The sequence below is a fragment of the Manacus candei genome, unplaced genomic scaffold (genome assembly GCF_025592945.1).
Source record: "Manacus candei isolate 608988 ecotype Guabito, Panama unplaced genomic scaffold, ASM2559294v1 h1tg000107l, whole genome shotgun sequence".
Taxonomy (NCBI): Eukaryota; Metazoa; Chordata; class Aves; order Passeriformes; family Pipridae; genus Manacus; species Manacus candei.
In genome coordinates, this window is record NW_026138155.1 from 460,034 (window position 1) to 474,105 (window position 14,072).

General features: G+C 44.7%; 2 protein-coding genes across 2 annotated transcripts in view; one reads left to right on the plus strand and one right to left on the minus strand.

Moving 5' to 3' along the window:
* NUP54 (nucleoporin 54) overlaps positions 1–6,846 on the plus strand; it is a 22,602-nt gene extending 15,756 nt beyond the window's left edge. The window contains exon 13 of the transcript XR_007900102.1: positions 6,773–6,846. The gene's annotated coding sequence lies outside the window, so the exon portion shown is untranslated. The remainder of the gene's footprint in view (positions 1–6,772) is intronic.
* The window catches only part of PPEF2 (protein phosphatase with EF-hand domain 2), a 16,580-nt gene extending 2,634 nt beyond the window's left edge, over positions 1–13,946 (minus strand). The window contains exons 1-12 of the mRNA XM_051769385.1: positions 11,474–13,946; positions 8,553–8,737; positions 5,632–5,759; positions 5,105–5,162; positions 4,595–4,770; positions 3,631–3,745; positions 2,957–3,003; positions 2,362–2,528; positions 2,242–2,278; positions 2,008–2,157; positions 1,349–1,684; positions 380–565 (exon numbers count right to left, since the gene is read on the minus strand). Coding sequence (XP_051625345.1) covers positions 380–565; positions 1,349–1,684; positions 2,008–2,157; positions 2,242–2,278; positions 2,362–2,528; positions 2,957–3,003; positions 3,631–3,745; positions 4,595–4,770; positions 5,105–5,162; positions 5,632–5,759; positions 8,553–8,613 — 1,461 coding nt within the window. The 5' untranslated portion in view covers positions 8,614–8,737; positions 11,474–13,946. The remainder of the gene's footprint in view (positions 1–379; positions 566–1,348; positions 1,685–2,007; positions 2,158–2,241; positions 2,279–2,361; positions 2,529–2,956; positions 3,004–3,630; positions 3,746–4,594; positions 4,771–5,104; positions 5,163–5,631; positions 5,760–8,552; positions 8,738–11,473) is intronic.
* Positions 13,947–14,072: the final 126 nt, after the last annotated feature.

Consider the following 14,072-nt stretch of genomic DNA (forward strand, 5'->3'; position numbering starts at 1 on the left):
TCCCTGATGAAGTCATTGAAGTGACAACACCGAGTCCTCTGAGAGCAGAGCTAGGCTGCAGCAGCTCAGTAACACCTTTTGTATGCCATCTTCAGGAACAGTTGCACTTAGTAGGGGCCATGGTACAAGTGGGTTCACACCTTCCCTGATGCCCCACATGAGAACATCCTCTACCTGCACAACCATTGTCCCCAGCAGAGCAGGTGGCTCCAGACAGCCCCAACAGTTGGAAACACTTCAGAAACTCCCAGTAAGGCTGTTCAGTGGTGTTGCACGTACTTAAAGCCCCATTGGAAGAAACTCAGAGCTGAGAAAAGCCACTCCTACAGCAACCCTACCCTGGAAGGATGCAGACACGAGCCATCCCCCTCACACCGACCTTCCGCCTGTGACAGAACTCGTAGCCCTCTTGCTTGCACTCATGGGAGCGGATAAGGAACTGCAAGTTGTACTTCTCAAGGATCTTCTCTGTCACATCAGGCCCAAAGTAGCAGCCGCCACCTCGCACCTTGTTTGCTCTGCAGCCCTCCTGAGGCATGGGGTCACTCCAGAGAATGTCTAAGATCTGAAAGGATTGGAAGAGTTCACTGAATAAAGTGTACCCACAGCAGATATCACCTGTCAGGGTTTACTAGGCAAATATAGCTCAGTCTCTGAACCCTTCCCTGCACTGCTGCAGTTATCATAGTGCAGAGGAGCAGACATGTTTCCTGCATTCCAGCTGAGCTGTCACAGACCTGGGCCACCTTAGAGATGACAATATTACTGGCCTGAAGCTACAGGCACACCCAAAGTGCCTGGGGAAAGAGGTGTGTCCAAAAATCAGATCTGATACAAGCTTTGCCTTTGCTGCCTCTAAGATGTCCAAGAGCCTTGCTTGTCCTTCTCCATCCCAAAGCACAAGTCCCAGGGCAAGAACACCCACCAGATTCTGAGGGCGCGAGCAGGCTTAGTATTAAACTCCTCTGTTCTCTACCCAGGACATTTTGCAGCCTCCAGAAATGCAAGTGCTGACTCAGTAACCACTGTCTGGATTAAAGTTTAATCTCTTTAACCCTGACCTCAATATACAGCTTTACACTGAGAAGATGTGCAGCACTGGAATGTCTTATGTAATGTGGAATAAGTACCCATGGTTACAGAACACACAGAGGAGAATTACAGACAAGAAAACCAAGGAAACCAAGTCCCCAAGGAGGTAGCACAGGTACCTAACAAAATATCCCCAGGCAGCAGAGATCATCACATGCTCACAGTACAGCCCTTACCAGCTATTTAGCACTGAAGGATCAACTGCTGCAGGAAGCACCCACGGCCCACCAAGCTCAGGGCCCCACAGACTCCTCACCTGCTGCCACTCCTCCTGATGAGGCTGGCACGGCTCATCCCCATACTTCAGGGAGACTGAGCTGGAGTAGGTGAGCTCCTCTGGCTCCGACTCGCTGATGTCCACCAGCCGGCGGCACGTGTCGATTTGCTCCTGCACCGTCTGCCGGATCCACCTGGAGAACTCCAGCCTGTTGGCCATGCTGGGAGCCTGGGCTGGCTGGGGCTGCAGAGACAGCCTGGGAGCTGCCTCGTTCCCTGCTGCATCAGCCTCTGATTTGCTCTCCCCGTTTATGTCCTGCATTTCCACTTTTCTATTTGACTCTTTCCTTTTCTTCATTCTTAGTACAGAAATAAACTGAAAGAAATTAGACAAATGGAGCTGATCACACCGCTTGGAAACCCAAAGCTCCAGCTGTATCATCTTCCATTGGCTGACCAAGTGACCCAACCTCCAAGCCCCAATTCCCTTTGCTGCCATCAACTGCTGATGAACTGTGGGAGATATTAGCACCTCTTGGATGTGCCATTCTGGGTTTACAGCTGGGCCCTGCACCCATCAGATCTCTTTATGGACTCCATGGTGCTCAGACACAGCACAAAAGGGAGAGCACATGGATTTAATATGCAATGGGAACTACGCTGCAGAACAAAGGAAGGGAAGTAGGAAATAAAACCTACTTTGTCCCTTTGAATTTTCTCAAGCATGTCCAAGTCAGTGGTGTCAGAGATGCCCCCGTGTAGAATAAGGACTTTCTGATCAATCAGGGTGGCCAGAGGCAGCCAGCAGAAGACATTTTGGAACATCCTTAAGATTTTCTTCCCATGCACCTATGAGGGCAGGTCAGAAAGGAAAAGATGAAGCATCCACTCTTCAAAGTCTCACACATAAAGGAGACACACACATATGCCTACCTTGTATTTCTGCATCACTTCCTTGGTGAAGCCATAGCTAAAGGAACAGGAGAAGAGCAGTTGAGTGGGATTTCACACAAAACCCTCAACATGGTGCTCAGCCCCACACAGAACCCGTACCGTAAGTTGACCATGTGGTCCTCGTGGTTCCCACGGTTGAGGTGAACCTCCTTTGGATAGATCAGCAGGAAGGTAAAGAGGATGATGAGGACCTCAAGGGACTGTTTGCCTCTGTCTACAAAGTCTCCATTGAACACGTAGGACTTGGAAGGGGAAGGAAGGCCATTCTGTAAAAGCAAGGAACAGGTGGATGTTACAAGAGAGGCCTCCCCATGGTCTCCATATTCCTCCCCCCCCAGCTGCACAGTCTGTCACTCCTGTCTCAAGTTACCTTATACAATACACATCCTGACTTAGCTTTATCCTGTAGGGCCCCAGTGCCAAAAGCAGTGGAAGTTTGAAGTCAGCAAGGGTTGCCATTGGTATCAGCACTCAAAAAATGCCCACTGGCACTTCCAAAATGGACATGGATATCAGATGTCAAAGTCACCAAGGGGATAAGCTAGCTGCTGCTTTATGAAGCCTTTTAAAACCAATTAAACTGACCTGGAGAACTGGACATGAAGGGCCCCATTTTGCAAACATTTCTCAGCATGACCCGTGCAATACCTCTCGCAATGCCTGGCCAGCCTCACTCGCCAAATTCGGTGCCTACCTTATAAAATATGAGGAACAAGTCGTCCAGCTGGCCGTGCAAGTCTCCTGAGAGGCACAAAGACAAGTCAGTGTGTTTACCTTGAACTTAAAAAGACACTAACTTCCTACAAAGTATATCCTTTATAAGTTAACAACCACTGAAACACTTTGGGAAGTGTAAAGTCAAAGTTTCCTTACAGTAAGGCAATGTGCCTGGACATGATGTAAGGCTTGAGTTGAAGCCTCAAAAGGACAGTTAAAAATATACACCAGCTGCTGAAGAGTGACTTAGAAATTTTGTTTATCTCTTGCAGTGACAACACAGTACAAGATTGTCATTATGTGGGAGAAAGCTTTGCATACAAAATAACAAATCTTAACTAAATTCTCATTTAACATGATACTGGAGAGAGAAAGGTTTGTTTTCCAGAAGCTGACTGAATGCAGAAGTTTTGAGGTCAGTCCTCGACTGGAGCAGTTTCTGTGATTTAGTAAAACTTGGAGAAGTTTGGGGTGACAGAACAAAGACAACCCAGGTATTTCAGACAGACAGTTGCCTCTCAGTGCATCACACGTCTTGCTTACAGACAGCATTTGCGTTTCATGTTCCACGTTAAATACAGAGGAGGGCATTGTGCTCTCCCTACCATTCCATGCCTTTCCCACGTGAGCATCCCACAGCCTCTGACGTACCACACACGGTGACCTCCTCGCTGTAGCAGGTGGAGACGTGGCTGATGTTTGGCAGCTGCTTGAGGTGCTTCCTGGTCTCATGCAGAAGGTTTAAGACATAGCGAGCGTGGAGCTGCTACTGGGAGAAAGGCAAGGGATTAAAGCAGGAAATCAGTGGCCTCTGAGCAGCACCGTGGCTCTGTCTGCAAAGGCCCCACCGGGACAGCCCAGATGGGAGAAACTCGCCCTGGGACAAATTCCACGGAAATTCCAGCCCAGTATCACAGGTAAGAGGCTGCTCCTCTAGATCCTTATTAGCTTTTCCACATTAAACCAAGCCATGAGTTTCCACCTGTCCTGCAGAAATATATTTGCTCAAAGCCAGGGTGTAAGCATTTCATATAGTTGGGACACAAGACATTTGGTTTAGGAATTGGGTTTTTTTGGAGAAGGGATATTTTGGCCTATTTTGCAGTTCAGCACCTTGGCTGAGGATGGCAGCGGAACACTGCAGTTGTACGAGGGCTTGTTCTGTTAGTGCTGCTCAAGTGGTACTGGACTTCCTCAAAGACCTCACAATTTACATTTTAAATGCAAGTCAAAGTTGAGTGGCACAAAACATTTTAATTGGCCGTTTCCATCTGGGTCATGCTACGCTTTTTTACAAGTGCAAAAATTTCAACAAAAAATAAGAAAAAGGTTCAACATGAGCTGTTACGGATTTCTTCCTTTAGAAATAAAATTCAGGTTGATACTGGTACACGCCCCCATGTAAAGTTTTCAGTTTTGTCAGAATTGCTTTCAGAAAGGAAACCACTCCCATGGCAGGGGAAGATATCGTATCATTTCCACCCCCCTCTGTTTAACAGCCTGCCAGCTCATTACACCCCAGTCAGTTTAGCTTGTTGGAAAGGCTAAAACCAGGTTATCTATCCTACAACCCCCACCGAGAAGGGGAAAGCATAATTCCTGTTGGGATCCTTACTTGTTTCTGTTTGAAAGCTTCCAGCAAGGCAGTTGCATGGTCAGGAAGGAGTGGGAAAGAGAGATGGGGTCCAGTGTAGGAGTCTGGCACCTCTATGGACTCATAGTCACAGTATTTTTCCAGCTCTGCCTCTTTGTAGCTTTCTCCACTTATGAACATGCGACTGATAAAATCCCCTGGATGGCAGATCAGGGGATTTGATTGATTTTTTTTTTCAAAAGAGAGAGACAAGAAAAAGTTGATTAGTTCAAGGTACCATTCTAGTAATTTTCAGAGAAAAGCTGTTTGGTTCAGCTGCAATTCAGCCTCCACAGAGCCTGAGTCCCGATTTGAAACCACTACACAATCTGCAGTGGGGAAAGGCTATAGGGACAAATTTCCATGTGTATCTGTCAGGCAAGATGGCTTCTTGCTTCAGAAATGGCCTCTGCAAAGCCCTGCTTAGCAGGGATCATGAGACCCCACCTGCAGTGCTGCAGCCAGCTCCAGATACATCACAGGGAAACTTACTCTCTTTGCTGCTGCTTGGTGTGAACTGCTCCATGAGGTAACTGAAGAAGTTGTGAAGCTGCAAGAGAGAGAGCCCATCATTCATCCTGGAATTAAATTCTGCAGAGTGGCAACTTAGCATGATCATCTTTCTGGAAGTATTATGTCTGCCCTTCTAATGTTGCCCAGTATGTAAAACAAATCACACTGTACCAATGCAAGTTTGGAATACCTTGTGATGAAGGTAAACAGTAGCTTTACCTGCAGCCAAACAGGCACAAGTACAGCTACAAGCCCTCCCTTCTCCCTGCCTGACAGCAAGGCAGCCATCTAAGAGAATCTTATTGAAGGATTCTTTCAAGGCTCATAACTTCAGGTTTCATCAGACACAAGCAGGTAGGGAATCAAATAGGCTAAGAGGGGGCACGAAACCCAGTCTTTAGCCCACTGAAGCACTTATGGGGTTACCAGCCAGCAGACAGAACCAAGCAAGCCTGTGGCACAGGAAACACCTTGCTATGTGTTTCCCTCCTTCCTTGGCACCATACCTTGATCTGGTCCTGCTCACAGGCGTACTCGATGGATTGGAAGATTCTCCAGGTGCAGCGGCGGCGCATCTCCAGCCGAGCAACATAGCGCCGGTACCACTGCTGGATCAGAACAGCTGCCTTGAAAGCTGGGGGACAAACAGAACCCAGCTGAGGTACCCTGCTACTGCTCCTTCACCAGCCCTGAAAACTGTAGAGCAACCTCCCTTTTACAGGAAAAGTCCTCACTAATTGTACTCTGACACCCCAATATTAAGGGTAATAAATCATCCACTTTTCAACACATTGCAAGAGGTTGACCTGATCCTGCCTGACCAGACCTCTGAAGCACTCCTAGCCATCACTGCTGGCTTCTCAGCACCACCATTAACAGCTTAAAGATCCAAACATATTCTTCAGTATCAATAGACAGCTGTTTGCCCTGATCTTTTCAACATAATCATTCCTCTGCATTTTCCCAATTCCAGTGTTTCATTAAAAGATTATTTCAGTTAAGATGTGTGCATATTTAGACTCAAGTACACTGGTGCAGTTTCCTATTTCCTCTTTCAAGTTCTGCCACAGAACTTTATGTACCTCTAGAAACTCTTCCATCCTCCCTTGCTGGCTTTGACCCCACTTGCACCAGCTCTGCTACTTGGCATTTCTCATTACACTCTGTCCCTTCCTGTTCATTTCTGGATCCCTACCCTTGAGCCCTGTGCTTAAAACATTTTCTAACTGTTTCTCCATCATCTTGAAATGAGGGTGGGAAGGATGGTTACTCTATCCACAGGTTGGCCCTGAAATCTGGTGGAAGCAACTGAGTTAGGCAGCTAGCCCTGCTGCAGGTGGTTTATTCCCTTGGCATTATGGTTTGTGAGAGGGCCCTGTCACATTCACCAAAGCAGAGAGAGCAATGCAGAGTGCAGGGGAAAAAAAAAGAACTTGATTAAGGAAATCCCCCACCCCTATTCAAAAGGCTGCTCCAGGCTTGCAAGAGACAAAGAGATCATATTAATTCAATTAGCTTGTATTAATTACATAACATAAACCACTCCTCATGTACTCCAGCAGGAAACAGTGACCTTTCCTTAGAGAAGATATCCTGATGGCTTACATATTGAAAATAATAATCTTTTTAAATATGGTTCTGTTTCAGCACTGGGAATTGCAGAGCACAAGAAGAAAAGTGTTACAGCTGCTGTGCAGCAGGGACCTGAGTCACAAGAAGGTAAAGACTTGGCCAGTTATTCATGTATAACTTCTGTATTCCGTGCCTGAGCCTTCCCTCATGTTGAGCAAATGCTTACTGGTCTGCTGGGCTTGGAAAGAAATTCCTAGTGGTGACTCCACACATGCCAATCAAAACCAGATCCTTTGAAACAGTAAAAACAGAACTTAGGGAAGACACATTATCAAGTGCACATATACCACCATCCACAGCATTTAAGCTTCAGATGGGCAAGGCACTGTTTTTTTTATTCTGCTTTTACATAGACTGACTCTGCAATACCTGCAAGGCCAGTTATTCTAATTTACCAGCTTACCTGGGTGAGTTTCACCTGGAAGGATTTGTAGCAGTTTAGATAAAACATGGATGAATCTTTCTCCCCTTTTTGATTAGTTTTATGAGGGTCCAAGCCATGTATCATGATAAGCTCCTGAAAGCATTGCAGAGTGGCAGCACTCAAGCCAAAATATGAACACTTGTGTAAGCAGCATAGCTCACACATCAGCTTCCAGGAGGGACTCCCCATCCCCTTCTTCACTCAAGGGCAGGGCCAGTTGAACAGCTCTGCTGGCTACACTTTCCATAATGAACAGCCCCTGGACCTGGTACAGGTAAAATTAGACAACACCTGGCACATTGTATGTGGGTGTAAAGTCCTAAGCAGCTCCTCATCTGCAGATCACCAGATCTGAAGGATTGAGAACCAAAGGTAAGAAATTCAGAGAGGTTTTACTGCCATGGGAAACTGTTGCTGAGGTATCAGATGTAATGCAGGGTTTCAAATAAATAACTGGTTTTGTGTTACACTGTTATCTGAAAATAACCCTGAACTTAGCAAAGTCCATGGTTCTCTGGTGCTATGGGTGATAGACAAGTAACTTAAAAGGTGGAGTTTTTCAACAAACAAAAATTACAAAGTCAGTGTATCCCTACTTTCTTAGTTTCTAAACACAATCCCCCTTTTCTTTTTAAAGCACTTGCAAACAGTTGGCCCCATCCCGATGTTCTGCCAATGCCTGATACAAACAATAAAGAAGTGAAAGTTTATTTTTAATCCTTCCCTATGTGTAAAGTCCCCTTCAAACTCCCTTTGTTCCACAGCAGATCTAGGCACACACACAAAATTGGTGCTGTCACACAGAGGGTTTCATACAAATTGATCGTTACAGCTTTGAGAGCCATAAACAGGTTAAGATCATTAGCAGAGATTAAGAGCATTGTGCTGATATAATTAGAAAAAAAGGCACACTTTGCTTTTCAGCTTTCTGTAGCCACACCATCTCACCTTCTTTAGAGCCAGGTTTATTTTGGCTTTGTTAATGCTTCTGCTTTAACAGTCCTGCACCACTAACAGCCTTGGAAAACAGCCCAGGAGAACGAGCAGGTTGGCACGTCTGTCTCACTGCCAGCACCCGACAACACACACTTGAGCCAGCAAGTCATTAGGCCATTAGGTGTCAATTTTAACTGCTGCTTCACATCTGGTCAGGTTTGGGTTGATTTTAATCTAATCCTGGCCTAAATAGCTGCTGTTTTCTCAAGCCTGTTCGTCTTCTGCTGAGAATCCTTGTCACAGGATGCTGAAATACAGAACCTCACCTCAGTGCTATCAGGAAAACCAGGTAACCCAGCACAAACACATCCACTGCACCCTCCTTAAAGCACACACAGCAAACAGGAAAAGATGACTTCTCAAAGAATCACTCACCATTTTCAGACTTCTGCAGGGAGTACTTGTAATCGACATTCACAGAACTACCAGATCCCATGTTCTCCAACCAATGCTCCAGTGTTGCAGACTGGCCCAGTGTCACCAGAACCACCAGAGAGATGCAGCAAACACCATTCAGTCAAAATCAAAACAGCTGCAACATGTCCCACAGTGCTGAGAATCTACAATTAAATACATTAACACTTAAGATCAATGATCAGATAGCCTCTCGTGCTCCATTACCACTACCAGGTTTTTACCAGCTACTTGGGCGTCTTTCAGATGATCCAAAATGAGGATTTTTGTCTCACTCTTTCCAATTTCAAGTCAGCTATATAAATAGGAACCAGTTCAGCACCTTTCTTACTTTCATATCTAGATACTGTGATTGTATGGCAGATGTGTAAAAAGTTTTTCAGTACTGGTCAGGAACTATAAAAGCCATGAAGTTGATTGATTACCAGTCAGTATGTGCAGATAAATATTCATGCATGTAGTCACCTGTGAAGGATAACTCATTATGAGGGATGAACACACACGGTATTTAATCTTGTTATCTGTGCAGTACCACAGCTGGAGGGTAGGTAAGTCTAAAACAACAATTACCTATCATAAGAAAATAATCAGCTTTGTTAAACACTGCTTTCCTTCACCTCATGCATATACTACAGTGTAGGAGCACATGATGCCATCGCTTGCCAGCATAAAAGGGCAAGACAGCCAGACTTTGGTAACTGGAAGGAAGCTCTGGTCAGAGCAAACAGATCCTATATCCTGATCAGGTCAAATTCTGAAGTATCTCACTGTGAGGACAACCAAAATGCCATTCACAGACACCTTTCCCCCTGGTAAAAAATCCAGTCACACACTACTGCCAAAGCAGCCCCAGGCTGTATTGCAAAATGATTGGATTTTTAATCTAACCCAGAATTTGCGGGGGAGAAAGCTGAGAAATGGAGGAAAGGAAATAAACACCTGTAAAAATGTTAAGCCTGGGTGCTTGCAGGAGACCACAGCTCATAGGGTTTTGAGGAGTCTGGACAAAGCAACTACAGAGGTGCTTCTCCCCGGCAGAGAGAAAAGTCCTTCTCCTTTTCTCACCTCCTGCAATCCTTGTGCCTCCTTCCATCTCCTTTCACCCATCCCACATCTCTCCTCCCAGAATAGCTCCGATCCAAAAATACTGATCGCAGGAGCACGTCCGGTGTTGCGTAAGGTGAGCACGTGCCATGTTGGCTCAGGAAGGTGAGCCCTGCTCAGCCACACTGCAGCACGGCAAAGTTCCAAGGCAGAGTAAGTGCTGCAATTCTCTCCCTTGCCCAGGATGCCCAAATTGTACCATGGCATCTTCACAGTAACTGGATGATGCAACAGGAAGGTACAAAGCAATGCTCTCATTTTATTCTAACATCATTTCATATCAGTGTCAGAAGTGGCCTGAAATCACCACTGAATTATATCCAACTTGACCTGGTGCTTTACAGCCTTTATGCTTAAATAATGCAGGTGCTCTGACAACTTTTCAGGTTAACTACTCCAAGGGACAATTGCACACAAAATCAGGATCCCTAACACTTAAGGGGCTCTTATTTGTAACCTCCTGTGCCAGCTTCAAGGGGAGGAGGTGGCTTCAGCTCTTCAACAAGATGAGTACCTTTAAAGATACCCTTAAAAAAGCAAACATGAGCAAAAGAGTCCTTTTTCAGGAACTAGGACACTTCAGATGACTTCTGAAAAATGGAGAACAGATTTGAAGCAAACACTTAAGTACAAGGTTTGGTACTTTGCTTTGAGGATGCGTTCAGGGGTACTGCCTGTTTTGTTGAAATGGGACTTCGAAATTAAGATTACCTTTGGCAACACAGAATAAAGTTTTCCCTCATTTCCTTCCTAACCTGCAAAACAAAGACTATTATTCAGGCAGCCCTACCTGAAACAAATTTTGGCCATCCATCCCAGGAAATGGTTTAGTATTAGTGTGCTCTAGGAGCACCTGTGGAGTACCAGCATAAGCAACAGCACCAACCTGTTTATCATATGAACAGGCTTATCAACAGGTCCCTCCCAAGCAGCTCCTGGAGCTGTGAAGTCTTTCAAGTTCATTACCCTCAGATCTTTGTGAGGGCCACAGCCCAAAGAGGACACAGCAGTAAACCAGAATCCAGTGGAATCAAAGCTGTTCCAGGGGTGGGAGGAGTGAGAAAAAAAATCCACCAGTCCAACTGCTCAGCACCTCTGATTCTTCTCATCCACCCAACAGTGAGGTGCACCCTTCCCTTCCTAAAGAAAGGCATGACCTGGAAGACTTGCTCAAGTTGAACACCAGCATCAGCTCAAATACAGGCTGTCCTAAACAGCCAGGTGAGACAACATGATGCATCGAGGGAATGACCAGCTACTGACCGCTCCTTCCTCTCCATGCTCTTGGCCACCATTCAGAGTCTCAGTAGGGAAGTAGCCACAGACATGTAGGGAAGATGATCCCTGTTCACCAGAGGTAATATTCCAAAGGCAGGAGAAAAACACATGACAGCCAGACTTCAAAGCTTCACAAGCCATTGGATACCACTTCTTGGAAGTCTTCAAACACAAGCTGCCGACTTGTTTAATAACAGTATCTAATACCACAAAACTCAGGAAAACTCACGGAAACCCATTTGGGTCAAGCACCCCAAAACAGGAACAACAAAAACCTAGGTCAGCTTCCTGCCTTAGCACAAATATTATTTTAACTTCTTCAAAACAAAAGCAAGTGACAGCATTAACTAAATCCCACATACTCTGAGCCTGTGCACATTGCAGATCTGTGCAGAACCCACAGGCCAGGAACACCACAGCTAACAGGAATCCTACTCCAAAACATGGCTCCTAGGAAAAGTGACATTGCATGGATCATACACAACAGGAGCCCTACTAACCTGCCCATTTTATAGACAGTCCAGCAGCTGAGGGAACAGATGAGCAGAACATGGAAGGCAACAAGAAGACAGACTTACTGAGATTTTAACAGGGAAAAACCTGAAAGACATCGGAGGGAAAGTTTCACTGAAAGAAAACAGCAACAGTTTAAGAGCTACAGATTAATTGATAAAATAACCAAATACTTCTCTCAAGAAAGCAAATCCCAGGTAGCACTAGGGAAAGTGATAATCCTGCCTTGCCCCCAAGAGTAAATACTTATGTATGGCCCATGTGTACATTGGACTCAGCACATCTTGTAGCTGGAAAGGAGATGGTGAAGCTTGTATACAGCTCAGTATATAAAAAGGATATTTCACCTCAAACTACGGGTGCTGAACATAACACCCTGTCACAAAAATAAAACGAAAAATGGAACTTACCTTGCCAATTCCTAAGTTAGGGATTTGTTGAGATAAACACAATAGAAGCTCTCCGCTTGGTAGATTTTTGTTCTATTCTGTACTCAAATAAATGAATGATCTTTGAAGTGATTGGTTTGATTACAGATGCAGAAACTCCTCCTCAGAATGCAATCAAGTGAGGTGCTCCCTTGAGCACGCAGCAGGACAGGCCATGTCTTCGTACATGTGCAGCCCAGAAGAGGTGTGGGCCCCTCGACTTATTTACTGCCTTAAAGAATCCTCTCTCATGTGATCCTTAAGAAAGGCTACAGGCCTGAACCGGGATTAGGATTACTGAAGGGATTATAAATGAGATATACAGCATGTTAGCCTCTCCCATCTTAAGAGTCAGCTCTAACACACTTGCTAGTCACCTTTTGCTAAATGCAAACTTACAGAGAAAAAACAATTAATGGTTTCACCCTTTACCTCTGTTGGACTGTAGCTTTGTAGCTAGGGGATCTATACTGCAGAAGGGAAAGGATAGGGAAAAAGGATTACTTAGCTCAGTTCTGTTTCATTACTTAACAATTCTAAGGCTTGAAAAGGCAGAAAAACTACTTTCTTTTTAAAAAGTGGACACACAAAGCAGATGAAATCTTAAACAGAAATAAGTGATCCTCCATTTTTAAAGAAGTAAAAATGACAGAACCATAGAACGCCATGCTGGACAAGTACCTTAAAGATCATCTAGTCCAACCTTTCTTGGCAAAAATTCCCACAAAATACCCAAACCTGCCAAAATAATGCATCAGCACTACATTTTAATGTTTCCAGCATTAAGAGTTTTATTTAAAGTATTAGCAATCCCATCTCTGCACTTCTGTCAAATTTCAGTTCTTATTAAAAGTAGCTCAGTTACTCACAGGTTAAATCATCTAGTTACTATGATGTGTCATTTACCACTTCATTAGTATTTATATTTTTAGCTTGTCATTAAACTAAAACCACAAAGTAATTTATGGTTTTGACTAGCACAAGAAAAGCATTCTAGGTGGCAGAAAGCTTTTTATTGGAAATGAGCATGTTTGAGTGTTTATTATCACACAAAATGCAAGGCTTTCAAGAAAATAATTTAGAAGAAAAAACCTTAAATCCTTGTTTAAACTTCACAAGCACAAACAGCTGCCAAGACCCAAACACAACAGCAGCAAATTTTTTTCTGAAAATTCATGGATACTTGTGATTTATACACACTAGATCTGCTTGTACACATTAAAACATACATTTGGTTAAATTTACATACCAGTAGCATCTGGGCACACCCCCGCCAGATAATCAGCCTAATGGTGCAGAGGTTAGGATGACAAAACAAAGCCACACCTGGAAGGATCCCTTTGTTGTAGAAGGCTGTTATTTAAGGAAAACCTGGTGCCATCAGGTGTCAGTGCCTGCTCTGTAATTTAAAACAATGGCATTCTGCAATCCCAAAGATGGTGAGCACAATTACATCTTCCTCCAGGAACTCTGTTCAAATTTATCCTTCTGGCATCCAACTGCTGTACAAACTGGGTCAGGGCAAAGCTTGCAGTACATTCATCCAGTCAGGAGGACAGGATGCAGATAAGCAGGTTACGAGACTCAGCACAAGGAGATAAAGGGCCCACAGCTCCAGAAGGTGCTCTCGGAGCAGTCTGCATAACCAGAGCACAAACACTGCACCAGCACAGCATGGATCTGGAAATGGTGCTCTGACCACACCTTCCCTCAGGTGAAGTTCTGTCCAGTGCAGGAGGGGACCTCTAAGCTTTACATAATCCAGTATCCACTGGTCTTGATTCTTCAAATCCTTCACTATTTCCAGGGTACAATTAAGTGCCAAAATTCAATATGCAGTCACAGCACAACCCAACAAAAACCCCACTGCTCAACATTGTAGAAACAACTTATGAACTTACTATTGCAGGCAATTTTATTTGATCACAAGAAAACATACATCCCCCTTTAACATCACTGCTACCCAACACAAGCTTCTCTCATCTACCAGGGAGCAAAGTATTATCACACTTCCTGAAACAGCTCCTGATTTCTGATAAATCAATTAACTATAGTCTACAGCTCTGCATGCTGCTGACTGTTGCATCTGCCCCTGCTAGGCTCATATCACCAACCCCTCACAGGTGAGGGGAAAGGATGAGCACATGCGAGTAACTCC